The 24,726-nt window shown below is 47.7% G+C and overlaps 12 protein-coding genes and 1 non-coding gene across 15 annotated transcripts; 6 read left to right on the forward strand and 7 right to left on the reverse strand.

Moving 5' to 3' along the window:
* Positions 1 to 361: 361 nt before the first annotated feature.
* Positions 362 to 1,958, reverse strand: FOXG_13544 (uncharacterized protein; the record flags this gene model as incomplete). Its single annotated transcript, XM_018393528.1, has 4 exons — positions 362 to 803; positions 860 to 1,406; positions 1,458 to 1,650; positions 1,697 to 1,958. The coding sequence occupies 4 exons, from the start codon at positions 1,956 to 1,958 to the stop codon at positions 678 to 680; spliced, it is 1,128 nt and encodes a 375-aa protein (XP_018252808.1). The 3' UTR covers positions 362 to 677.
* Positions 1,959 to 3,369: 1,411 nt separating this feature from the next.
* FOXG_13545 (uncharacterized protein) lies at positions 3,370 to 8,348 on the reverse strand (the record flags this gene model as incomplete). The annotated part of the gene is made up of 7 exons (XM_018393529.1): positions 3,370 to 3,448; positions 3,498 to 4,365; positions 5,118 to 5,785; positions 6,401 to 6,521; positions 7,030 to 7,122; positions 7,377 to 7,530; positions 7,896 to 8,348. The coding sequence occupies 7 exons, from the start codon at positions 8,346 to 8,348 to the stop codon at positions 3,370 to 3,372; spliced, it is 2,436 nt and encodes an 811-aa protein (XP_018252809.1).
* Positions 8,349 to 8,933: 585 nt separating this feature from the next.
* On the reverse strand, positions 8,934 to 10,014 carry FOXG_13546 (alcohol dehydrogenase). The gene has a single exon (XM_018393530.1). The coding sequence runs from the start codon at positions 9,901 to 9,903 to the stop codon at positions 9,013 to 9,015; it is 891 nt and encodes a 296-aa protein (XP_018252810.1). The 5' UTR covers positions 9,904 to 10,014; the 3' UTR covers positions 8,934 to 9,012.
* Positions 10,015 to 10,078: 64 nt separating this feature from the next.
* Positions 10,079 to 10,180, forward strand: FOXG_21200 (uncharacterized protein; the record flags this gene model as incomplete). The annotated part of the gene is made up of 1 exon (XM_018401514.1): positions 10,079 to 10,180. The coding sequence occupies one exon, from the start codon at positions 10,079 to 10,081 to the stop codon at positions 10,178 to 10,180; it is 102 nt and encodes a 33-aa protein (XP_018252811.1).
* A 436-nt stretch (positions 10,181 to 10,616) lies between these two features.
* On the reverse strand, positions 10,617 to 11,591 carry FOXG_13547 (3-hydroxybutyryl-CoA dehydrogenase; the record flags this gene model as incomplete). Its single annotated transcript, XM_018393531.1, has 1 exon — positions 10,617 to 11,591. The coding sequence occupies one exon, from the start codon at positions 11,589 to 11,591 to the stop codon at positions 10,617 to 10,619; it is 975 nt and encodes a 324-aa protein (XP_018252812.1).
* A 781-nt stretch (positions 11,592 to 12,372) lies between these two features.
* On the forward strand, positions 12,373 to 14,141 carry FOXG_13548 (uncharacterized protein). Its single transcript, XM_018393532.1, has 2 exons — positions 12,373 to 13,795; positions 13,866 to 14,141. Exons 1-2 carry the CDS (start codon positions 12,392 to 12,394, stop codon positions 14,121 to 14,123), a joined length of 1,662 nt encoding a protein of 553 aa, XP_018252813.1. The 5' UTR covers positions 12,373 to 12,391; the 3' UTR covers positions 14,124 to 14,141.
* Positions 14,142 to 14,456: 315 nt separating this feature from the next.
* Positions 14,457 to 15,708, forward strand: FOXG_21201 (uncharacterized protein). Its single transcript, XM_018401515.1, has one exon. The coding sequence runs from the start codon at positions 14,626 to 14,628 to the stop codon at positions 15,592 to 15,594; it is 969 nt and encodes a 322-aa protein (XP_018252814.1). The 5' UTR covers positions 14,457 to 14,625; the 3' UTR covers positions 15,595 to 15,708.
* Positions 14,605 to 17,477, reverse strand: FOXG_13549 (uncharacterized protein). Its single transcript, XM_018393533.1, has 6 exons — positions 17,319 to 17,477; positions 16,604 to 17,267; positions 16,504 to 16,555; positions 16,068 to 16,456; positions 15,931 to 16,020; positions 14,605 to 15,881 (listed from the first exon to the last, which is right to left on the reverse strand). The coding sequence occupies exons 1-6, from the start codon at positions 17,429 to 17,431 to the stop codon at positions 15,699 to 15,701; spliced, it is 1,491 nt and encodes a 496-aa protein (XP_018252815.1). The 5' UTR covers positions 17,432 to 17,477; the 3' UTR covers positions 14,605 to 15,698.
* Positions 17,478 to 18,307: 830 nt separating this feature from the next.
* On the forward strand, positions 18,308 to 19,270 carry FOXG_13550 (uncharacterized protein). 2 transcript variants are annotated; one of them, XM_018393535.1, is made up of 2 exons: positions 18,308 to 18,957; positions 19,001 to 19,270. In XM_018393535.1, the coding sequence occupies exons 1-2, from the start codon at positions 18,352 to 18,354 to the stop codon at positions 19,169 to 19,171; spliced, it is 777 nt and encodes a 258-aa protein (XP_018252817.1). In that variant the 5' UTR covers positions 18,308 to 18,351; the 3' UTR covers positions 19,172 to 19,270. The 2 variants fall into 2 exon arrangements, with proteins under 2 accessions (XP_018252817.1, XP_018252816.1); XM_018393534.1 differs by having other exon boundaries at positions 18,308 to 19,270.
* A 490-nt stretch (positions 19,271 to 19,760) lies between these two features.
* Positions 19,761 to 20,569, forward strand: FOXG_13551 (uncharacterized protein; the record flags this gene model as incomplete). Its single annotated transcript, XM_018393536.1, has 3 exons — positions 19,761 to 20,192; positions 20,264 to 20,414; positions 20,463 to 20,569. 3 exons carry the CDS (start codon positions 19,761 to 19,763, stop codon positions 20,567 to 20,569), a joined length of 690 nt encoding a protein of 229 aa, XP_018252818.1.
* A 129-nt stretch (positions 20,570 to 20,698) lies between these two features.
* On the forward strand, positions 20,699 to 22,889 carry FOXG_13552 (uncharacterized protein). Of its 2 annotated transcripts, XM_018393537.1 has the most exons (3): positions 20,699 to 20,970; positions 21,021 to 21,606; positions 21,654 to 22,889. In XM_018393537.1, the coding sequence occupies exons 1-3, from the start codon at positions 20,772 to 20,774 to the stop codon at positions 22,774 to 22,776; spliced, it is 1,908 nt and encodes a 635-aa protein (XP_018252819.1). In that variant the 5' UTR covers positions 20,699 to 20,771; the 3' UTR covers positions 22,777 to 22,889. The 2 variants fall into 2 exon arrangements, with proteins under 2 accessions (XP_018252819.1, XP_018252820.1); XM_018393538.1 differs by having other exon boundaries at positions 20,699 to 21,606.
* Positions 22,876 to 22,992, reverse strand: FOXG_21202. The gene has a single exon (XR_001936421.1). It is a non-coding gene; the product is annotated as a 5S ribosomal RNA (ribosomal RNA).
* Positions 22,993 to 23,475: 483 nt separating this feature from the next.
* FOXG_13553 (uncharacterized protein) lies at positions 23,476 to 24,001 on the reverse strand (the record flags this gene model as incomplete). Its single annotated transcript, XM_018393539.1, has 2 exons — positions 23,476 to 23,750; positions 23,869 to 24,001. 2 exons carry the CDS (start codon positions 23,999 to 24,001, stop codon positions 23,476 to 23,478), a joined length of 408 nt encoding a protein of 135 aa, XP_018252821.1.
* Between the last annotated feature and the right edge of the window lie 725 nt (positions 24,002 to 24,726).

The following is a 24,726-nucleotide window of genomic DNA, read 5'->3' on the forward strand; positions in this document are numbered from 1 at the left end:
GAGAGGCTCTACCTCCTACCAGACCAACATAACAGCACTCTATACATTTATGAAGCTCAGCCTTGACCGATACTAAGATAGAATAATGATATAGACAATCCGTTCAATGCGACCAACGGCGATTCCTTCCAAATCGTGTGCGACACTCTACCACGCATCATCTTCAGTATTGGTACTCCCATCCGGGGAATCAGCTTCAAGGCTTGCCTTGATGTCTTTACACAAACATCAGGATGCGGTGGTGCAGCCTACATAGAGGCTGATCAAACCTGCAAGATCTTCTCTACAGCACCAGGCGCGAGCCGTATCCCTGGTAATATCCTTGCTCTGCTGATTCGGGGTCAGTGAACGATTGAGAGTGATGGGAAGCAAATGACTTTAAAATTAGATACATGCAAGGCATCAGGAGCGGGGTTTGTAAGATTGGTACTTCTAAACCACAGGTTGATCGAAAGGAGAGCATAGCTCTGGGTGAGAAGAAGTGAGCGCGCCTAGAATACAAATCTTATCCGATGCAGATATTTCTTTCATAGCTTCAGGCTACGTGACAACTCCGGAAGTCGGTGCCCATCATACATACGACAGCAACTCGTATCCGACACGAACAACCATACTCAATTATCTTACGCCGCTCCTTTTCTGGGGTTTGTCCTCATATCTCTGAGACAACAATCTTTTCACGAAGTTATGTTCTTTTCCGATACTTTGGTAGCATCACCCTTGTCAGATTCGCTCACTTCGATAGGCTCCTCGAGATCCTCCACAGTTCGGTCGCCATACTTCTTCATGGTGAGTTTGTCGAGCTAGAAATGCTTGGTTAGCGGTTGTCAAACGGCGGACTCAGTAATGTAACACTTACATAATTGACCAGCCAGATGTAACAGAACATGACACCACAGCAAACAAGAAGCGAGATAGCACCCTTCTTCCAATAAGGCGCATCAGCAGCACTATAGAAGATAATGCCCCAGAATGTCCAAAGGACCATGGAGCCGATATTCATGGAGTACAGCGTCACACTGCGCATGGCATCATCACCTGTTCGCTGCAGGATGATGTTTGCCCAACCAAAGATAAGGGGGTTGACCATGTACGCTGATCCGGCGAGATAAAAGGCAAACATGACCCCAGCGTCAGACAGATTCCTCACGAGAAGCATAGCTCCTACAACAACCTGAAGAAGGACGGCGAGGATGGCCATTGGGACACGCTGGCCGGTTGCGTCCATATGCCATGCTGCAAGCATATTCGCAGCGATACCAACAGCTTGCACGCCAAGAGGGTAAGTGTTGATTTGGGTTTGCGAGAATTTGTCGTTGTAGTACTTGAGCCAGAGGAGGAATGTGTTTTGGAAGGGGAACCCCTCTACACTGGCACAGACAGGTGACCAAAAGAAGAGAATCCAGCTAACGGGGAGGTCAGAACCAAATTGGCATCGGGTTCATGGAGAAACATACAACATGGGAGTAAGAAATACGCGCTTGATCAGAGACATGGGCATGATATTGTGCCCGTCGGTCTTGATTGGGGGGAGCCTGGCAACCGCCAACTTCCTCTCGTCTTGGGACAAATACTTCGCCTTCGTGATTTCAGGAATATCAGGAAAGTAAAGGAAGCCGAACAGGGCAATGGGAAGGGTGATGATGCCGTCTACAGCTGTCAGCTCCAGTTTAGCCCTGTGTACGACTCAACTTACCGATCAAGAACACCCACTGCCATCCTTGGAGGCCAGACATGCCTCTCATGCCCTTATGAATGGCTGTCATCATGACACCGGCAAACATGGTACCGACTTGGCCTGAGGCAGTGAAGAGGGCAGTTCGCTTGGAGATCTCTTCAGGCTTATACCATGCTCCAATGATGTAGATAGTGCCCGCATAAGTACTAGCTTCAGCCAAACCGAGGAAGAATCTGATGACACAGAGTTGAGTGACGGTCTTTGCGGCGGCACTAGCCATCTATGATATATGAGCTGGCAGGATTAGTAGCGCTGGTGTGAAGTTAACTTACTGTCAGACCCCCCTCGTCCGAGTTTTGCTCATCATATGCCCATATTACGCGTCCCGTTATCTCCATGCCGCTCGATGTGAAGTGTCTGTGCAGTACAGCCAAATCGTTCGTACTCGAACAGTAGCCGTCTTGCATAAGACTAATGAAACGTACCCTGCGGTGGTCACGGAGAGAACATTGTTGTAATCATGACCAGTCATGTTGAGAGATTCACGAAGGCCAGCGACCTGAATCGTCAGTGTGCCTGCCAACAGACTGACTTAGTTAAGCTTACATAGGCGTTGGCAAATGCCGCACGATCTGTGTATCATTTGGTCAGTCAGATGGTCTGAAGCATCATGAAGGTTTGCCTTACCGAGGAAGTTGAAGAAGTAGCTCAGACAGCAGTATGTCTGGCTCTGTCAGTATCACCCATGAACCAAATTGCCTGAGATACATACCATAATGAAGAAATCTGGAAAACGTCAGCATCGGCAAAGAACAAGCGGTTACGACTGGACAAACCTAATTTCCTGACAAGGCGTCTCTCCTCCTTCGACTTTGCCGCCGCTCCCAAGAAGAACGCTTCACTGCATCAGCGTATAGCCCATACTCTACAAGTCAATACTCACTGCGAAGGCTTTCGCCAAATCCACCTTGTTCAGCCATTTTGATCTGCAAACAAATTGCCAGTACGTTGAGATCCAAGAACCAACAAAGGAGAAATGGTCAGACTTATCAATCAGTCACCCCCCCTCACGTTCTCCACTCCGATTATCAGATTTATAAGATAAACAAGCAAAATTTCTCTTCTTAGCCTGAAAGAGTGACATCGCCAATAAAGTTTGGTTGAACTACCGAAGCTAACGTCGTATTTTGGCGGCGTAGGGTCAGGAATGGTTTAGTGCGGAGTGGACCCTGAGCTGTTGATGGTAATCTAGACTTGTTTTTGCCAAGAGACTGTAGCATTTTGGAAGGTTTGAGATTCAAGGGAGAGCATAAATGGTAGCTTTATTGTTAATGCTATCCATCGCTTTGTAACAGTCGATATCGGCTTTGCTTTTCCGAGTTGGAGGACTGTTTTGTCGCGATGCATCATGAGGCTTTTTAGCAATGGAGATATGCTTATTTCCATGTGGAATTTCCTTTACGCGGACCAGTAATTTTACATGACTCAGTGGGACTGGCTTCAAGGGTCGGCCGCTGACTTAGGCTACCCTGCCACACGAGCTTGTTCATTGGGGAATACGGCTTGGCGTATCCAGTCTCTCGGCTCAACACTAAACAGGGCCGGAAAGGTGTGAGCGATTTAAAGTAAGCATCAGCCCTCATGTCCACAATGGTTCTTATTTAAGATGAGACTATCGATCTTAGCGAGAACTAGAAGAAGCCAGAGTCCCTCTTGAACTCGGTGAGCCAATCTAGATTATCGGCTGGAGTCTGATTCCATACGTCGTGGCTGGAAACCAAGTCAGTGGAGGTTTGCGTGAGAGGATCGTAATTCTTACCTGTCGTACATGATCCATCGTGCTTGATATTGGAGTTCTTCGTCAGTTGGGATGTGGCTTGTTGGATTCAGAGGTGAAATGGTTCTCGCGACGTAGCGGGTCAAGTCTCTGGTCAGACCTCTGTACATGTTGCCATCGTTCAGCGAAACGATCTTCTGTCCCAGAGATATAGGTGGCGAGTTGGAACCACTCGGTGGTCTCCAATGCTCATGATCATTACTGGATATGGCAGGGAGACCGCCAGAGGAAAGTAGAGGAGGGACGAGGCCTTCTTGCGTGTTTGATGAAACAACTTCAGACGGCGGTAGTCCTACCCTCTCTCGAAACGAAGCCAACCAGCTTGTTGACCCATAGACCAAACCAATCAACAACTGGCTAAACATGGGCGAAGCATCAGGCATATGGTTGATGATCGAACAAGCCTCCTTCTGCAATTCGACATCTCCAATCTCCAGGTTCAACAACTGCAGCATGTCAACATACTGCCTTAGCGACGTCTCAAGCTTACAGTCCTCAAAGATATCTTTCTTGCTATGAATCTTCAACTCTGAGAATCGAGACCTGGCTGCACTCTTCATAGGCGTCATTCGTGCTTTGTTGACGATATCTTGTGTGCCCATTATGAGATCGCGAAGCCAGGATGTTGCTGTTGAGGGGTGTTGATAGTTCATTTCCGCTCCGAAGATGATGCAGCAGGCTTCGAAATGAAGAGTCTCATCGGAGGGGATGCTGTGGTTGATATCGGTGTAGTTGGCGTAGAAATAGTCTAGCTCCAGCTGCAGTAGTTCAAAGGCGCTTGTTGAACTGTATGGCGCACCCTGCTGCGTAGAGAACGGGAGGGGTGAATTGCGCTCGTAATCTATCAAATCTGCACAATAGTAAGTAACACGAATGAGCTAAGAGCTATTCACTTACAGGGAGGCATATGGTTCTCCACCATATCGAGCGTTGCAGCATCAAATCCCCAGTTCCCTTTCCAATCTGCCATGGTCCTGCCCTCCTTAAAGTGCTCTGCAAGATGGTTCACCCGCTCCGACCATGTCGTCATAGCAATATCACAGAAACCGCAACGTGACAAGACACCCTCATGCTTAGACTTCCATTCCTCCATTGGCCACTTCATAAACTCTGATCCATGGACGAGACGAAGGTGTTGTCGTAGATGGTCCTTTCTGTAGAATACCCGCTCTCCCCTTTCGCGTTTATGGCATAAGTCATGGTTATGTTCCTCGAAGTGCCTATTATCCGGATCTACAAAACCGCAATAAACACAAACAGTTTCTGATCCCTCGTTGAGAGCCGTTGGACCAAGAGGGGAACACTCCCATTGCTCAAGAGAGAGATGCTGTGTCTTCTCATGTCTGGACCATGTATGTTTCAACTTGAACGTCTCAGTGCAAAATGTACACTGAAAGCGATGACAAGCAACAGAGAGACCTCTCTTTTCATCATTTCTGGTCCGTAGACCTCCTCGCCGACGCTTTTTGATGACTCTATTGAGTGACCGATTGGATGTATGTGAGTAGCCCGAGGCTTGCGAGCTTCGACTTGAATCAGAGGTGTCGGTTGTCGCCCAGGTACCAGTCGACGATGGTGCCCTGCCGCGTCTCGTTCGCGTACCGTGGGGTTGGTCGATGGAACCACTTGCGCCGGATACTGCCCTTGCAATAGCAGCCATGGTGGATGGCTCGTCTTCAGGCGGTGAGTTCTCCCATCGCTCGAGTGGACTTTGTTGGACGGTTGGCGTAGGTGGTCGACGCAGGGGTATGTCCCGGGGGCTAGCCTCTGCCGAACTTGGATCCGTTGTTTCTAGTGGATTGAACTTCTTCCTACGACGAGCATTGGCGAACCAGTTCAGGATTTGCTGTCGAGTCAATCCTGTCTGCCTCTCTATCGCTTCGACATCTCGGACGCTGGGGTACGGGTGATGTGTATGATTCGAGAGCCATTTGTTGAGAATGCGGACTGAGTTGAGAGAGAGTCGCTTTCCAGTCTTGGGCGGTGGGTTTGAGATAGTGCTGGCTTCAGCCCGTACGTTTGATGCGATGGGAGCTAGAGTTTCGGTGGGCCCAAATGGAGGAATTGAGTTGACTTCTGGGCTGTCCCCAGGCCCCAGGCTATCTCCTATTCCCGAGACAGGGTATAATAATTGAGGATTGATTTCATCACTGAACGGGCTCTGAAAGGAGCAGAAGCCAAGGTCAGAAAAGCCGGGCTGGTCTAGCAGGTCCCTACCGTCAGGGAATTCGCTCGGGAATACAGTAGTACTATCATTGGTGCTGGTCTCTCTGTCATTGCGTTCCATATTAACAAGCCATTCGCTAGCAGAGATGTCATGTCGACGTTAGAGACGATGAGTCTGAGGCGTCATGTAAGGTTGACTCGGCCCACTATTTTCTTGTCATCTTCAGCCCTTTCAGGAACTTTTCAGCCAATAGCGCAGAAGATGACACAATAAGCTTCACTGCGTCAACGTTAAGCCCATTCAAAGTAATATTTCTCTATGTTTAATAATAATAATAATAATAATAAAGGCATGTCTAATCACTCTGACTTCGGAAATAGCCTTCAGACTATTGTGTTCCAGGTATGACAAGGTATCTCAATCTTTGGAGCAACGCACCATCCTCTTGTCCGCCCTTCGAGTAGCTTCCAAGAACAGCGCAGATAAAGCCATCGTCGCACCTCCAAATACTTGTGCACCCAAATAATTACCGTCCATCGCTCCAACCAAAGCTCCTCCAATTGGCGACCCAATCAAGCTTGCAATACTGCCGAGTCCAAAGACCATGCCCATTCTCGTCCCAGGCTGTTCTGTCCCAGCAGTAAGGTATCCAAGCCCTGCTGGAAACAAACTCTGGATGCCACCACAGAATATCCCGCAGAATACCGTCCAGACATACATGCTCGGAACCGTCCTGACTGAAATCCAAGTGAAGAGGGTGAGGGATGTCGCAACCAAGACGGGGACAAAGACACCCAATACACCAAACTTGTCAGCAGCAAGACCGGATCCAAAGCGACCTATGGCGTTGACACCGTTGAAGATCATCAGAAGATTTAGACCGTTGCGATAAGAAAGTGGTGGTGAAATTGACGTTCGAGAGAAGTCGACAATGAAGAAGATTGAGATGTATAAACCTAGTAGTGACTGGAAAACACGTTAGAAACATCGACCATCGGCACTCTCAAGCACTTTCGCTTTCGACACTTACCATGAATGTTGCAATTGCATAGTGATTGAATCGAACATCGTGAAACGCAGTCCAATCTACCCAGCCGGATATACTTTTTGCGCTAGTCCTGGGTCTCAAGCAGATGTTCGCGAAGGCCAATGTGACGAACTGTATCAAAGCGATGACACGCATCGTCCAAGGAAACCCCAAGCTGGAAATAAGCTGGCGCAAGATGCTCGAGTAAATCAACCCACCGGTACACGATCCACACATTGTGATCCCTACCGCCATTCCTCGACGCTTGGTGAAATATTGCGACATAACAGCGACCATGGGACAAGACATAAGTCCATTACCCAAGCCGACACCAAGGCCGAGAGTAACAAACATGATCCAAAGCTCAGAGCCAAATGAGGCTGCAAGGATGCCAGCAACATGGACAAGAGAACCTGTGAAGAAGGTAACGCGGAAATATCCAGCGTCTGTAAGACGGCCTGAGAAGGCCCCGATAAAGAAGTATAGAAATATTTGCATTGAGCCAATCCATGATACCGAAGAGGATGGCTCCCCAAATTCGCCGATGAAGTAGCTCTGCAGGGCCCCAAAACAGTTTGTGAAGCCGGAGGTGTTCATCACGACGAAGTGCGAGGACAAGACAACTATACATGTTAGAGGAATCGAGAACAGACTTGAGAATGCTTACTTAGAGTACTTCTGCACCATCCTGGCTCCTCTTCTTCTTGGGAGATTTCGTCGCTGACTCTGGGAGATACCGGTTCAGCAAAGCGAGCGAAAGGGGAACAGTCGTCACTCTCGCTTGACTCAAGGTCCATGACGGGCGGTTGTCTAATGTGCATCTTTCTTTGTGAGAACCCAAAGTTTTATCGAAGTATTGAGGAGGAAACTTGAATATGTCTTGCCAGGTAAGTCGCCCATGTTGTGTTTTGCCCTTTTATCAACACCCGAGGTGGGTCTTGTCAACGGCAGGGTGCAGTGCCTCCTCCTTGTTCACTAATCAATGACGCGAAACAAACCCATCTCGACCCTCTAATTCTTGGTATAGACCTTTTGTTCCGCGTCAATGACAAATGGGACAAGCTTGTACAGTCACCCCAGGTCCCACCGACTCCCGTATCCGCATGATAGCCCAACAACCAGTACACTCCTGGACCTCAACCTCAACATCCATGATATCATAACTCCTCAAGATATTCCTACACACCCTCGTGACAATCCAGGCATGATACCAGCTCGTAGATCCAGCCTCGACTATAATCAGGAGCTTCACTTGATTTTCTTGCAGTGCACTTCCGATGCGATAGGTCTCAAAGCAGTTCCACTGTGTATACTCCAGCGCACCGGTTAGCTCCTTTTGGAGAATTCCCTCAGGATCTGACCAGAGAACTTTCAATGGATGATAATCTTCGACTTGCGACCAGTTGTTGCATAAGCCCGGCCATTGGTCATCGGGGTAGTTTGATCGCGCGATGAGTCGGGGTGTGTTGTGCCAGAGACCGTAGTAGTCTTCTGTCTCGAGCGCTGTCGGGGGAGGGGGTACACCCTGCGGTAAGGCCTGAAGTTGAGGTACCCGCACGGTTCGTATTGGCGTTTTGAGTTTCATGTCAGGTGGAGGGGTGCTGGATCCTCCTGAGCGGTTGGGAAGTGAGTCTTCCATCTCTACTCCTTTGATGAGATCTGTCGAGTGGGATGGAATACCTTAGGCTTTTGGCGAAATTTTGATCAATCTTCTTTTCTGAAATGACAGGTCGAGATAATAGCGTGACGGGTCAAGAGAGAAAGAATGAGCAATAGATTAGGACTTTACAAGAAGAAATTCATGGCGAAGATTTTGAACTGGGTTTATTATATCTTTATGCGTTGTCAATCCTATTATGACTCAATAGAAAGCTTTTTATGTGAAATTTCTGTTACTTTCGTGTACGCTACTAGACTTTCAAGATTGGAGGTTCTTGATTGATGGACAGTTACATAGCCTTTTGTTTATCGAGTTTTAACATATAATACTGGAACCTTACTTTTTCTTAACCGTTCAGTTACAGAGATCTAATCCGCTTTGCTTTATGCATCAGCTCTAAATTTTCTATGCCACCAAGATTCCCGACGAACACATCTGTTAATTTGGTAATAGTGTTCTGTATGAAATAGGTATCAGGACAGCGATTAGTGGCTCTAGAAATAGAGTAACTCATATGGAATATGCTTTTGACTATTCGATGAGACAGATCACGCTGCACGCAAGCCAAATCTAATATATCGTAGATTAAAATATATATTATAATTGCTCAATAGTCTATGCACTTTTATCCTTCTACCTTAGTCTACGCCAATGCTATGCCTGTGAGATCGCCCAGCTCGGGAAATAGCACTGTTTTTGTCTTCTTCTTCAGGTCGACAGCATATACACCTCCTGACAAGTCCGTCACATACGCCGTTGCCGTATTCTTATCCAATGCAAGCCCAATCGTCTCGTGTAGTCGCCTAGCCAGAACCTCCCGCTCAGGCGCGGCGCTAAGATCTCCGATAAAAGCACGATTCAGTGAATTTCCAGATGGAGGATCGCCACGATCTGTCCAGTACAGAGTTTGTGTGCTCTCGTCGAATTCCAAGTCAATAGGTTCGGGGAGCTTGTCAATGACTGTCTCGACTTGTGCTGGGTTGTCAATCTTGGCTCGGAAGATACGCCCTTGGGATCCTTTTGATGGGCCTTTTTGTGACCAGTAGAAGTATCCCATTGACTCATCTACTGTGATACCAACGCACCAACGGCACATATCTTTTCTGTCCTCTGCACTTGAGCCAGTTGACACCAGAACCTCAACGTCAGATCCATCAAGATTACAGCGCATAACCTTCATTCCTTCTCTATCGCACCAGTACAACTTCCGACTTTGTCGCGCCAGAGTGATTTGCTTCGGGGTATAAACACCAACCGTACCAGTGCTCACAACGGTTGTTCGTTCGGAGCCGTCTAATCTTGAGCGCTCGATGGAGCCATCGTTGGATTTGAAGGTGGGACCCATGTTTGTCCAGTACATGAAGCCATTTTGGTGATCAATTGTGATTCCATCTGGCATCGTCTTCATCTGATCATGGACTGTACGAAGGTCGCTGCCGTTGATGTAACATGATAGAATGCGACCTTTGGGATTGGGGAAGTTGGATAAATCTGTGTCGAGGATGTAAAGACGCGGCAAGCTAAGGGATCCCATGATGGTGGAATATAAAGTGGAAGGATGAATTATTGATGCTCAATATTGTATGAGAGTCGTATGCGATCGTGTTATTGACGCGCCAATATTCTAATCAGGCCTGGGCGCTCAAGAGTCATGGTAATAAAGGACATGTCTCCATTTTGAGGAGGCCAAGAGGCGGTGAAATTTCATCATGGCGTTCTTATCGGAGATGAAGTGGACACAGATCCGTGCGCCGGGCTTACGAGTACAATCGGCGCCGACTTCGCGCCGCGAGACAAAACCTGCATCATGAACTCCGCTGCTCTGCCGGGTCCCCCGGGGCAAGTGGGGGCGACCCGGCGTGGTGGGGCTGGTGATGCCGAGGCAGCTCCACTGCGGAATATGACATAGTCGATAGTGGAACTCAAAAGCACTGGAGAAATTTTGAAGTTGTTCAGGGTAGCCCAAGGTTCAGAACTCTTCAGTTAACGGTTTAGAAATGGGTGGCCTGGAGTACTTAGTCGTGAGAATGTATCCCAAGTCCAATTTGACGGATTATTTTGCCCAAGAGGTCGACTTCGAGCAGCAGTTGTGTGAGGCGGGCAGAGGGGAAGAGGAAACAACGTGGCAGTAGTGTGAATAACATCGCAACAATACTCAAAAACATCGGATACACTGCGACAAAACCAATTGGCAGAATACGAACCTAATGCATCTCTAATGTGTATTGGTAATAAGTCAAATGGTATCTATGATTCGTGCTTGCCCTTTCCCTCTGCAAAAGCATCCCAATCCCTCCTGACGTTTAACAACCTAACCAGCTCCTCATCCCTCTGTTTCACCAACCCCCCATATCCCCTCGCCCCAACAGCCCCTTTCGTCCCCTCAATCCACTTCTCTTTCAAATCCTCATCAACAACCGGATTTTCCTTCGCATACCAACCCTGAAGAGGTCCCAACAAATGATCTGCAAAATGCTCAATGCCTCCCTCCCCACCACCAAGATGAAACAACATGTTCGGTCCCATGACTCCCCATCTTAAGCCAGGACCATAAGATACCGCATCGTCAACATCTTGAACGGAGCAGACGTCTTGTTGGAGGATGTGGAAAACTTCGCGCATAACTGCTGCTTGGATTCTGTTTGCGACGTGGCCGGGGACTTCCTTTTGCAGGTGGATGGGCTTTTTGCCAAGGCTAGTATAGAATGTCATTGTAGTTTCGATGGTGGCTGGTGATGTTTGCGAACCGCCGACGACTTCGACGAGGGGAATAAGATGAGGAGGGTTGAAAGGATGACCGACGACACAGCGTTGAGGGTGCGCTGCAGCAGTCATACCCTCTTGGATAGAAGAACAGGTAAGACCACTTGAGCTCGTCGCGATAATCACATCAGGCCCAAGTTTCTCTCCCATCTGCTGAAATAGCCTTCTCTTAAAGTCAATTCTCTCGGGACCATTTTCCTGAACGAAATCGACATCTCGAAGAGCTTGTTCAAGACTGGTGGTGAAGACAACATCTTCAGGCTTGGCTTCTGTGTTCTTGACAAGGCCGGTTGATGATAGAACGGGGAGAGCATCGCGGATGAAGTTGCGAAGATATGTCTCCGCGGCTGGATTGATGTCGAAGGCTTTGACTTGTAGACCTTGGGCGATGAAGAGGGCACCCCATGAGGCGCCGATTGCACCGCAGCCGATGATTGCGACGGACTTGATTGATGACATGATGTGAAGATATGCAAATGAAGCAATTCTTTTCTAGACTGATATAATTTCTACATGTCAATGGAGCAGTAGCTGCAGCATGATATTTATTTACACCAAACATCACAATCTAAAATGACTGTTAATTCCGCCCTCCTTGCTCCCAGTCTCCTAATTCCGCATCTCCCATCGCGCTTCGGCATTTAATCTTAACAACGTCATGCATCGGCACTTGAATCAATCCAAGTGGCAAAATCTCCATCGGATCGACCCCCGATAATCCAATATCCACGTGGTTATCTCTTCAATTTCTTCTTTTTCAACTTCCAGAAATTTTCTAGATCTTTTCTAGTGCGGAAGTGTCCGCGTTTCCCCACTCTTCCGTTCCGTCCCTGCGTCATCGTGGAGAAAATACAACAAATTAGCTTCTCGTCCCTGGAAACGTCTTATCTCGTGGCGGTTTTTTGAGCCTCATGTTGCAAGCGCGTGGAGATGGGATTCCACTCATTTTTCGTATGTCCGATTTCCGCTCGCGCTCGCGTTTGAGATTGCCGATGCGTTGGTTTGCGGATCGGGGGCCGATTATGGAGATGGTGACGATGCATGATTCTTGTGGAGTTGAAAAATGGGATCCTTGATGCTTGAAGATTTGTGATCACGATAAGTTGCTGTTACACCGACTTTGTCGTCATTTCAAATCCATAAAAGACGTTGGCCTGACCACCATCGAAGATATCTTCCCGATTTCTATCTTGATCTATCACTCTAGTTTACATCATCTCATTTTCGTCTTGGCTACATCCTAACTCATAACCATCAATATGTCACAAGAACCCAGAGTCCCAGACGTCTATGGGCCCGGTACTCATACTGACCGCACATTCGTCCCCGTCCCCCAAGACACACAACGCATCTTCCGTCTCATCGCCTCTCAAACACCTGGCTTCACCCAAGATGAATCCATCCTCTCAAAAGTCACATTCACCGGCGATGAGTTCCCAGTCATCTCCGGCCCCATCAAAGCTGTCTCCGTAGCAGCTGCTCTTCACGCCATGGCCGGTGTAGTAGCCGATGAGATCCTCACTCTTAGAGGTGTTGAGGATAGGGACCGAAAAGTCACTGTCAACACTACACATGCTGGACTTTGGTTTGGCAACATCGCTACTGCATATATTGATGGCAAGGACGTCTTTGCGTTGACCAAGTCTGGAGAGTTGAAGAAGCTGTTGCCAGATTGGGAACGAGGATGGGTTGATACACCTCTCAAGTATCGCACCACAGGGCTTTATCCTACCTCTGATCCTGACATTTGGTACTCTCTCCACGGCTCCATGAACGCAGAGCCAGTCCTCAAGTCTATCGGCGTGGACCCATCTGAGGCCATCACCTCCAACGAAGATGCAGCCGCTCACATAGCAAAGTTCACAAGCAAACTCTCACCTGAGAAGCTTGAGTTCACAAACCTTGTCAACGGCAACTGCGGCAGTATCTGCTTCACACCTAAGCAGTGGAACGAAAGTGAGATGGGCAAGTCCCTCGCTGCTCATCCCCTCATCAATGTCAAGGCTCAACCTCACGCTATTCCTACACCGCCCGTTGCTTTCCCTCCTCTCGATCCAGCTGATAAGCGCCCGCTGGCTGGTATCAAAGTCGTTGAGATGACCCGTGTTATCGCCGGCCCTCAAATCGGCACGATCCTTTCTAGCTTCGGCGCTGATGTTATTCGCGTTAATCCCCCTCACTTGCCTGATATCAACATCATGCAGCTCACTCTTAACGCTGGAAAGCGCACCATCCCTATTGACCTGCGAAAGCCCGAGGATGCGGCTATCATCAAGTCTCTTATCGCCGAGGCAGATGTGTTCATCCAAGGCTTTCGCATGAACAAGATGCCTAAGTTTGGCCTTGGATTGAACGACATCCTCAAGATGGCTGGCGAGCGAGGCCGCGGTATCGTTCATGTTTCGGAGAACTGTTATGGCCCTGATGGCTATTATGCTGAGCGACCCGGTTGGCAACAGATTGCTGATGCAGCTGCGGGATCAGCATACGTCACTGGCCGTTCCCTTAACTTGCCCAACAACGAAGCTGTCCTGCCTTCGCTACCTGTTAGCGACATGACCACTGGTGCTCTCGGCGCAGTAGGTACTCTTCTCGCTCTTCGCGATCGCGCCATCAACGGCGGAAGCTACGCCGTTTCACGCATCTCTCGTCGCAGTCAACGCGTTCGCTCTTCGCTCTGACGTCGGCCTCTACACACCCGAAACTGTCGCTGCATGCGCTAGGCGATTCCAGTGGGCTGAGATGAGAGGATCGCATCATGTTCTTGATCTTTTGATGACGGTTTGGGATGGCTGGAAGAGAGTCCTTGGTAAGGAGTTGTCGGAAGATGGTGGATGGTACCAAAGCTTTGAGACGAGCGCTTTTAACGGGAAGAAGTTGAGCATACTTAAGCCTGTTGTGAGTTTGAGTGATGAGGAGGTGACGCCGCGATGGAAGACACCCAGTGTTCCTTATGCTTATGAGAAGGCTGAGGGCATCAAGTTTCAGTAAAAGGACTGGTCATAGATTATAGAAGAGATGAAGTATAGAAATACCCATAGAGATAGAACATAAATTATTTTAACAGGAAGTTTATTCAAGCCTTAACTCAGTCGCTGGATCTGGCAGTGAATTGCTGTCGTGAGATATTGGAAGAAGTCTGACAGAGGCATGACAAAGACTAACGACTATTTTAGCGTCGGGTTTGAGGCGGGTACAATTGAGGTCACTTCTCACTTCATTTAGTCTAATAGCTACTTGGTGCTACTTTATTGACGATCTAAACACCAACACCAGGTCTGTTTTGTATTTGAGATGGTTCGATTCGCGATGAGTCACTTGCCGACTTCACCTTGGTGTTATGCCTGGTAGCGATTAAAACACACCAAATCTCTAAACGACACTGAAGCAATAGGGTCTCAATACTGAATTTTGTTCTTCTGCAGCCTGTGCTACCGCCCGCGCTTTGATCTTCAATCCTACCGAATTTGCGAATCAACTTATTGCAGCACCAATGGAAGACACGACGGCTCCAGCGATAACAACGAGAACCGCTTACATACGAACCATTATCGACAAAGACAAAGAAAGAGAATATTACGAGAGCTGCTGGGCCAATCTCAGAATGCTTCTATGGTCATGGGTCGGTCAGAAAGTTCATAATGATCCTGCTGGAACTGGTGCTCGACGACTTCGCAGCTCACCTCCATCTGGTCTCCGACACAACTACATCATCGGCCATTCCAATCCTTTCGACAGTTTTATACTTGGATGGCTTTTGGAGAACACCAGGCCTGATAGTTGGAGGATGACTCGCGATGACTTTGAAGTTTACCTTTCTGAGGCACAGATGAAGGACCCAACAAACCGAGAACTTCTTCAACAGCTTGAACAAGAGCGGGTGAAGATCACGGTAGTCGACTCATCCATCCCGACCGAATTTGAGACAAAAGACGTATGTGATGGAGTGATGCTCACTAAAAGCGATTACGTTCTCGAGACATCTCTCGAAAGAGGTTCAAGCTGTTGGATAACAACAGACGTACTTTACCGAGACTCTCTTCGCCACGGCCATCCCCAACGTTACAACACCGAAGAACTTGCAAAGAGATACTACGATAACAGACTCAAGAACAAAATGGGCCATACGCAGCGATCATGTTCATATCCTCACGGCAAATCCGACGCCTGGAAATTCGATCACGCAGAGGATTGGAAGAACTACGCATGCAAATCTTGCGGACAGAGATGTAAGCGCAGTAAAGGCTGCAAGATCACAGGTGAAGATTGGGCAAAGAGGAAAGATGTTATAGCGTGGGATGAAGGGGTTAATACCTCGGCGCCGAGACCGCCCGAGTTTGAAAGGGATTGGAGAATGTTGACGGCGGAGGACATATGTAACTACTGGGGGACTGATCCGATGTCTTATGAGAGGTTTAGGAATTGGAAGTGGAAGTCTGTTGACACGTTCACGGGTGAATGAGGTCATGCGTCGAATACGCTTAGATTGTTTTCATCTATCAACAAACTACTCCTCATAACTCATCACGTCATTTTATAATCAACTCAACTTTGCGAGTTAAATTTCTAGATCTCATGAATACCGCATCCCAAGTGTCGAATACCCATCGCCTCAAGCTCGTCAATTTGGGCCAGATCAGGTCCGACACTTCGCTCCTGGACACCTTGCAATGAAGCGGCAGTAGTCTTGGTCTTGGGGATGAGCTTTGTTCCTCTGTCGTCGAGGACAGCCAGGATGTGTGCAGCAGCCTGTTTATGTTAGAGTCGCAAGTACTAAAGACCTGAGTAGAAGGCTTACCTTGGCGTTGATGGTGAGAGTCTTGGAATCGGGGTTGTCAATGGTGTCGCAAGCCTGGTGGTAGCAAGGATCCTGGGCAACGGCCGTACCCTGAATTTTCGTTAGTTGTAAAAGCACAATCGAATGAGTACACCTACAGTATGCAAGAATCCAAAAGGCTTGTCCAAATTCTGCCAGAAAGGCGCATAGTCACTGCCATTAGTCAAAACAGCGGGCGTGACCTCGATACCCTTGCTCTCGAAATATTCCGTAAAGATCTTCTCAGTAACTTCGGATCCCTTAGGAGCCTTTGATCCATGCGAGCTTCCATCAGTGTCAGCGACACCGAAGAAACCCTTGGAGACCATGTCGAAGTTGAGATAGACGAGAAGATCATTGACGTCCTTGGCGGGAAGGGTGGAGGTGTAGTGCTTGCTGCCGAGGAGGCCGTTTTCTTCGGCGCCCCACCATGCGAAGCGGATTCTGTTCTTGGTCTTGTACTTTGAGAGGGCGAGGAATAGTTCGAGGATGAGAGATGAGCCGGAGCCTAGTTGAGTTAGTAAAATCATGATAGAACAAGGCAGGGTGAAATACCATCGTCGTTGATACCGGGACCGGCTTGAACACTGTCAAGATGGGCACCGAGCTGGATGGTCATTAGTATGGCTATTGATTATTGGAGTGAGTGACGAACCATGATGACATTACGAGGATCACCACCCTTAGTCTCAGCAATAACGTTCTGCGTAATCCTCTCCTCAATAGTCTGCGTCTGTTGAAAGTGCGCTGTGACAGTCTCGCCAGCCTCAATCCTCTTCTTGATCTTCTCGCCATCCACAAGGTTAATAAAACCAGCTGGGACATGCTTCTCAGGATCAGGCTGACTAAGAGAACCAGCAGTCACATTCGTTGTAAGATCATGGTAGATGATGACAGCGGACGCACCAGCCGCAGCAGCAGGGATCACTCTTCCAGCAAGAGTTCCGCCGGTAGGACAGCGGAAGCGCTGAATGAGAACGATTTTACCCTTCACGTCGAGATCATCGTACGATGAGGCGTCGCAACCTGCTGCACCTTCAGGACCAAGCGCGATTTCGGCGGTGATGCCTTCTTCAGAGGTTGAGGGTGAGTAGGTCAAGCCGTAAACATAGACGGGCGTATCATCAACCTTGAGCTCAATCGAGTCTACAAAGGCGAAGAGTGCAGGGAAGTTTTGCTTCCAGACTTTCGCGTTCTTGACTTTCGAGATGCGCTTGAAGATGTAGTCTACTGAAGCGTCGTATCCGGGAAGACCGAAGGCTCTGTTACCACCGTTGGCAAAGGCAATATCGTTGAAGGCCTCGAGGTTCGACATGAGGCTACATATTGTTAACACTTTTTCACTGGTACGAGGATTGAGGGTTGATTACTTCTTGGTCTTCATATCAGCTTGGATCTTCTTAGACTCCAGCTTGTGAGTCTTGGCCAGGCCATGGCTGGGAGCCAGCGCCAGTAATGTGGAGACACCAGTGCTGAACTTCATGATGATGTACGATACTTGAACTGGTCGTAACAACGAAAGCGGGGAGTCGCACAAAGGGGGAGAGTCTCTATTTATACAGATAGACAAGTCACGCAATCAGAGGCAATCGCAATGCCAAGAAAGCCAATCCATGGCGGGGAATCATGACGAACACAAGTTCACGGAAACAGTTTCGCTTCTGGAAGGTCATATCTAGCCAAGAAGCTGCTATGATGATCGCCGGCAGACTCATTTAGCGGAGGCCTTATCGCTAGCGGTGACGACTCCCAGGCACTTTTGCTTGCACCAACGAGAATCGAACATTTACTGCACTAAAATGTGACCAAGCCCGATCGACGTTGCACCAGATGAGGGTCATCTTGGCAAAGAACGATAACCCCGCGAGACCAAGAATGCCGAGAGGCTTTAATTGGGCAATGGCGAGTTTTTTCTTGAGGTTGCACTGTTTTGGAAGGTGGAAGAAGAGCTTGGGGACAGGGATCATGAACCATACGAATAAGCTTAAGATGCAAAAGTTCCTAGTACACGCTAGACGGGTTTGGGCGACGATTGAGGTGTCTCTTGCTTTGACATAGTAGGTGGATTGTTCAGATAGCATCATGTTCGTCGAACTACACTCACTTGTTTTCCTGGTATTTGAGCAACGGAATGTTCTTTGTTCGCTGATATCTAGGACATACTGCTCTTTTTCAGTATTCCAAAGCATCGCCCTTTGTCTGCACAAAGTCCTTTAACAATTTTGAGACATGATGATGAATATGAAAACAGAACACCGTATTGCGCGAATGCGTCTAATCTCTTAGTATTTAAGAGCCTAGGCTTCCGATTATTCTGTCTGTTCCCTATCTTGTTAACTAACACCAGAGTTACCAGTACCAAACAACAACAACACATCTAAAATTACAGCAATATCTTGCACCATGGATCGTAACAACTCTCTTGTCGTCCAAACACCAGTTGAGGAGGAGTCGGGAGTTGTTGCAATTCGACGACCGGATGTTGAGGCCGATGCGGACTTCGATATTCTGTCGTTCATTGAGTCTTCTTCTGACAGGCATGAAACTGGTCATGAAATGGAGGATGAGGAATACCGTAAGCAGGAGAAAATGCTCCTAGATTCAGCCATCGATTTTGTTCTCAGTGAGGTTACTGATGAGAATATCCAAATCGCCACCGTCAACCCTCATCCTAAGCTGTCGATTGCACACGATCTAGTGTCATTCCTCTTGAGCCGCAAAGCTGCAACTTCTTACCTCTTCAGGCGTCATCCGATCCCTTCTAGCGCTACCCCTCAGCCGTTCCCCCTCAACGTGTTCATGGGTCAATGGACATCATGGACAAGTTTCACGCTATCCAAATCTAGGGAGGTCCAACCAGGCACTCTTCAATGCTCTCAGCCGATGAAACCTGGCGATATCGAAGTCATAACGGTTTCAAATGACAAATTCGTACAACTGATGAGTCTTGTAGACGGGGATGAGATGCTGATGATGACAATCTGGGAGACGCCCGATGCTTCGAGACATGTGAGTCCTCATCTGGAGCTAATGAAACCTAACTTTGGTTTAGTGGAAGATATTGGTGAGAGAGTCATTGCTTGGAGAGTTCATGGACTTGATGTCTCGTATTACATGGATAGACTGGGATATCGCATTCCCGGTATGGTTTGGCCTCTCGAGGAGCTTAGCGAGGAGTGAAGATGCAATCCTTTTTACTCGGGTCTTACAGGGTGCAGACTAGCGATAAGTATGAAAGCCATGGACATGGATGGCAATAGATAGAGATTAGCGCCTTGGGAAAAAAGGTTTATAGATCATGATACACTTTTGAAGTTTGGGCTTAGACCTTGAAATGAATCAGGGCACCTGTAAAGGCAACACATTACAAGACATGGGCAAGGCACCTGAGTTCTTTTCAATAGCAGTAACACTAAGTGTAATGACCTCAAATATTAGAACAAAGTGAGATGGGTAAAAAATATTGATAGAACGTTGTTCCATGTATCAACAGGTTGAGTGACTCTTGTCCCCAGTACAAGACTGTATGTCTTCATTTCTCATTAAGTATTTTGTCACTGCCATGTAACTAGAGGATATCGAAAACCTGCACGAGGACTTTATTCTCTCTTCCGTGATTCTGTACCATCGGTCCGTAGGACATTCGGTCATGCATTGTAGAGTCTCACGTCAGCAATTCCTGCTCGAAGAAGGTGAATTATTAATTCCACAATTATGATGATATCTCATCGTATGCATTATATATTGCTCAAAGGCCAAATAAATATAATGAAGCCCTCTGAACTCAGAAGTACAGCGCAAATAACATCATCATGTTCATCCATCGGATCAGAGCTATTGTCTTTCTTGCGGCCCTTTTCTATGGCAGTTGTAAAGCTAACACCAATGGATTGTCATATCCTACGCGAAAAGTCGCCGGCATATCAGTCATCAACACGCCAATCGTTCAAGATGCTGAAGCATTCGCGTTGGAGCATAGTACCTACCCCATCTACAAGCACGTCATGCGGTCTTGGCTCTACGGAGTCCTCATGATCAATGCCAACGAAACCCTCAGTGACAGCATCGACCTCGAAGTCCACGCTGTCGCCACCCTCTTGCACGACCTTGGCTGGGACACGACAGAAGCGTCACCCATCATCAACGCTGACCGTCGGTTCGAAGTAGACGGGGCTTTCGCAGCGCGTGAGTTCATACAAGAGCACCAAGATGGAAAGTTTTGGCATGAGAGGAATGTTCAACTTGTATGGGATGCGATCGCGCTTCATACAGAAAGGTCTATATCATATTTCAAGGAACTTGATGTGTATCGAAGGGCATCGCAATGGACTTTTCGGGACCAGCTTATGGTGTTTCGAGAGAGGACTATGCTGCAATTGCCAAAGCCTTTCCGAAAAGTGATCTCAAAGACAGTGTCAACCAGACTATCATCTGGCTTTGTGATACGAAGCCTCAGACCACATATGGTGAGTAATTCTGCTGCCTATTGCGTGGCCTCTACTGATATGTTGCAGACACTTGGATGCAGCCTTTTGGGGAGAGATACGTTGACAAATATGACCCGAAGGGCAAACAGAGAATTGATTTGATCTTCCAGCATCTTACGACTGGGAATAGTTGATGCCTGGAACAGGCTCCCTTTTTTGTAATACGAGCCTTGTTTCAAAACTAGCGAGTGGGGGCCATTATTATACGACGTAGCCAATCCTTGAGTAGCGGCTGTGAATTTCTCCGCTCAGCCACGGACATTCGAAAAAGGTAGCATCATCAGATAAATAGTTAACCTTGAGTTATTAAATACCTAACCGCTTTTTTATACTTGCATGAGATATCTCATAATGCAACTGGGTGACAGGAAAACCCTGCTTCGGAGGTTAAATCCGGGTGATCAATCAGCCACTCAACAACGACTTCTCAGCAATGCGCGTATTCCCGGGGTCGCGCAGTGGTTTTTCGACCATGAGAAGACACAGGATTGGCTGAGCGGGAGTGACGGTCGTGTGCTTTGGCTCGATGGACCAAGTATCTCACCTACTTCCAATACTTCTTCGTGCCCGGCTGACAAAACTCAGGCGCAACTGGCAAGACTTTTATTACCTCGAGTCTTGTGAGCCATATTTTAGATGACCAGATCCTATCAAGTACCGGAGCCGCCGTATATAATTTTGGTTGGCATGAGCTGCAGTACAACCTCGCTGACTACAACCTTGCGCTGCGATCTATCACTAGGCAGTTGATATCACAACTTCCGGAGGAATCTACCCTGCCAGCCCGGATTCTGGAGACTATTGATGATGGCTTTGGAGATGCCGAAACTACCGTGGCTATACTGCAGATGCTAGCATCTGAGTTCGATAGGATTATCATCATCCTCGATGGGGTCGACTCCTCGAATGAGGCTGGTTTACGTGAACTGATGGAAATTCTGCTGAGGAAAAAGACTCGATTGCGAATAATGATGACCAGTCAAAGTCCACCGTCCGATACATTCATTGACACCTTTGGTATGAGCACGATCACAGCTCGCGCAACAGATCAGGATTTGAGTCTATACCACGCGAAAGCTATTGACGAGGCACCTGTCAGTACGGAGGTCCTGGATGATTCTCATACCAGGCTGTTTCCATACCAGAAACTTATGGATATGGCTGATGGCCGGTAGGTCTCGTTGCGTTTCTGAGACAACATCCGCTAAGGTCTCTTAGGTTTCTTCCTATCATACCAAGTTGGTTCACTAACATCGCATCGCAACCGAACACGGTTCTTCTCAGCCTGGTGGAGTCCTGGTCACCAAACTCTAGCATGGATGTCCCACGGGCCTTTTGCGAAGCTCTAGCCAACGAGATCCAAACCTCAAAACATTCAGACATGACCCTCTGCTCGCTTTACTACCTAGTCTACGGCGAAGAAAACGGATACACCTTTACTCCATCAATGCTATGGGAGGCTCTCATCGCCTGGGGTATCAGAGACGAAGACAACACAGTGTTTACTCTGACACAAATATCTAACGCCTGTGCTGACTTCGCTTTCATCGACACTGAAACGAAGATCATGAAGTTGCGATCTCCATTACTAATGGACTATTTGCGAACTGAGGTGTTTGGCGATAAGTACCACGCTCGACACATCAGGGCAACGTTTCGGTATTTGACAAGAGGCGACTACGAGGGCGCATGCAAGTCGTCTGGCGAGCTAAAAGAGAGACTCAGAGCTCATCCGTTTCTTTGCTATGCCGCTAGAACCCTTTCACCAAGCCTCGCAGCCTTTCCGGCATTGCCCTACGACAGAGATTTTCTAAAAATGACAGCTTCACATAGATCGGTAGACTCTTATCTTCAAGCTGCTGAAGCATGGCCGTATATCGATGAAGAGAGCTATGATGAGTTTGAGGCCGAGGAGGAGAGATGGCGTTGTTATACGAAAGCGTATACTCCCCTTCACCTCGCTGCTCATTTTGGAGCCAGAGAAACATTGATCCAGTCGCTTGTTGATCGCGGTGACAACATTGAGGCTCGAGCGGCCAATGGACAAACAGCGTTGCACATCGCAGCTGAGATTGGAGATTCGTCACACACCGTCAAGCGGCTATTGGAATGCGGGGCCAATGTCTCTGCAGTTGATGAAGATGGACTTACACCTTTGGCTCATGCGATAGTATATGGGTGCTTGGAATCAGTGAGGCTGCTCATCAGTCACGGTGCGGATACTAAAGCGCTAGATGAGGAGGATTTATTAGAATGCTCTCACGAGAAACCCGATGTGGCGGAGTTTTTAGTAGGGCTTGGGGTTGAGATGCCAGCAGAAGAGTCAGAGCCAGAAGAATAAAGAAGAAAGTACCAGCAATTGTATACTACACAGTGATAAAAAGGAATTCATTCCGAATGTTGTGTCTCATGGTTGAGAGGGAATGGCTGGACGGCAAAAAACATACAACACCGGGGATTCGCTGGTCGTCACCGACCCCAACTACTAATCCAGCGCTTCGCAGCTTGACTATGGGAGAGCGGACGGGATCCCGTATTTTCTACGAGCTTTGGTCGTATGTACCTGGTATTGATTAATCGCAGACTATATCAATTTGCTGTGGCTACATCCTCGCAATCTTGCGAACCAATGGGGGCCATTGATTTCCGACGGCTTTGTTGAGGACCTTGGCCTGACAGGCTCAACTCTCTAGCGATACTAGCAATACCCGTAAGGCGAATATTGAGCAGCTAAAGTGAGATATGCATACCTAACTGCTTCGATTTATTTTCACCATTTGCATAAATCTCGACTTACCAGATATTTGTTTCTAATATTGACGATGGCGCCGAATTGCTGCGGTGCCCCTCATGATTCATCCAGACAGGTAAGGCAGTAGGACTGACTCTTGGATATAAAATAGAGATTTCGGGATACTGCTAGAGATTATGCATATACTTAAAGGTTTTAACAAATAGAAGTCTGCAATAATTCGATACCGCGGATTTGAGCTCGGCTTGATAACATTTTTGCCTGACACTTTTCACAGGAACCAGCAAATTATGCCATATAGCAGTTCCTCGTCCATTCTCTCTTGAAGAAGTCCTCAAGACCTCTTCTCTCATAGCATGAGTCGTTCTGTCTTGACACATAACCCTCGGTGTATTCCTTGCTCTCTACCGTCTGGAGCGAGGTCGTAGCCTTTTCCAGGCTCAGACATACCGGCTTGTTATCATCACCGCTGACTGAAGCTTGTACTGGCTCAGATTCATTGCCTCCAGGAGATTCCTGTTTGAGACTTAGAGCTCCAACACTGGAATCAAGAGACTCAGCCTCTAAGATTTATTAGCCAAGGTTCTGTCCTTCTACATCTTGTAGTCGTAAGGATCCTCCACTTCCTCCCATCACATAGATAGATCCAGTTTTAACCTAACACCTCACATTTGTTCTCACTTGCATTTTCCTCACTCTTTATGCTGGCCATTGACGTCTTTTTCTTGTTCCTCCTCCTCTGTCTGACTGACAATCTCATAGGTTCTGTAGCTGATGGTGTAATCGCTATGAAGTTGACTTCGTCGAAATCCATATATTCTTTCAGGTATTTGAGGTGACACCTGAAGAATGAGTTTTGTCGGATGCTCAAGAGTAATGAGATGCGAAGGTCTGGATCCTTCTGCAAATTGCATCCCAATTTCCAACAGGTCCACGCAGTTTCTTCGGGTCTGAGAAGGTTTGTTTGACAAAATCATATAGAATTGTCTCAATTTTGAAGTAGGGGACGTATTCGCATAAGCATACTCCACATCCTCGCAGGCCATCGAAAACTCCATGTGTTGTTCATACAGACGGCCCATAGCGTATTTTTGAACTCGTTGCAGAGAAGCTCATCGCCAAGACACCAACATCTTGCATGAATGTACGAAGATGACGGCGATGTGAAGTCATCATAAGTTCCATAGTACAGCCATTCCATAAAAGGTTGAATACTGCAGAATCATCATCCGGTAGGTTAATATACGGTTTGGGAAAAATAACAGAACCCGAGGACATTGCTTTCAGGTACGGGGAATGCTGAGAGATCAATGCCATAGGAAGCGACCACATGTTGGCTGCCCTGTCCTCGATACTCGAGCCGACTGAGATGCTAGTGCTAGTCCCACGAAGTCTGTCAAAATTAGTTTCGTTTCATCGATAGTTTGGCGGCAGACATACAGATCCAAGGGCCTTCCTTGAGCTACTTAAGGCACGCTACATTGATTGGTAAGAAGGTTCGTAAATATATTCGTTTTCGTTTTGTTGTATGACTCCAAC

Source organism: Fusarium oxysporum, chromosome 12 (genome assembly GCF_000149955.1).
Source record: "Fusarium oxysporum f. sp. lycopersici 4287 chromosome 12, whole genome shotgun sequence".
NCBI lineage: Eukaryota > Fungi > Ascomycota > Sordariomycetes > Hypocreales > Nectriaceae > Fusarium > Fusarium oxysporum.

Bases quoted from the DNA above. Each gene is read 5' to 3' on its own strand.
- FOXG_13546 (XM_018393530.1), bottom strand. From the start codon at position 9,903: ATGGGATCCCTTAGCTTGCCGCGTCTTTACATCCTCGACACAGATTTA.
- FOXG_21201 (XM_018401515.1), top strand. From the start codon at position 14,626: ATGGAAGACACGACGGCTCCAGCGATAACAACGAGAACCGCTTACATA.
- FOXG_13550 (XM_018393534.1), top strand. From the start codon at position 18,352: ATGGATCGTAACAACTCTCTTGTCGTCCAAACACCAGTTGAGGAGGAG.
- FOXG_13549 (XM_018393533.1), bottom strand. From the start codon at position 17,431: ATGAAGTTCAGCACTGGTGTCTCCACATTACTGGCGCTGGCTCCCAGC. The intron at 17,268-17,318 runs GTAATCAACCCT...AACAATATGTAG, and splicing joins GCTGATATGAAGACCAAGAA to CCTCATGTCGAACCTCGAGG. The intron at 16,021-16,067 runs GTAGGTGTACTC...ACGAAAATTCAG, and splicing joins CTTTTGGATTCTTGCATACT to GGTACGGCCGTTGCCCAGGA.
- FOXG_13548 (XM_018393532.1), top strand. From the start codon at position 12,392: ATGTCACAAGAACCCAGAGTCCCAGACGTCTATGGGCCCGGTACTCAT. The intron at 13,796-13,865 runs GTTCGCTCTTCG...AGGCGATTCCAG, and splicing joins TCTCTCGTCGCAGTCAACGC to TGGGCTGAGATGAGAGGATC.
- FOXG_13552 (XM_018393537.1), top strand. From the start codon at position 20,772: ATGAGATATCTCATAATGCAACTGGGTGACAGGAAAACCCTGCTTCGG. The intron at 20,971-21,020 runs GTATCTCACCTA...GACAAAACTCAG, and splicing joins GCTTTGGCTCGATGGACCAA to GCGCAACTGGCAAGACTTTT. The intron at 21,607-21,653 runs GTAGGTCTCGTT...AAGGTCTCTTAG, and splicing joins ATGGATATGGCTGATGGCCG to GTTTCTTCCTATCATACCAA.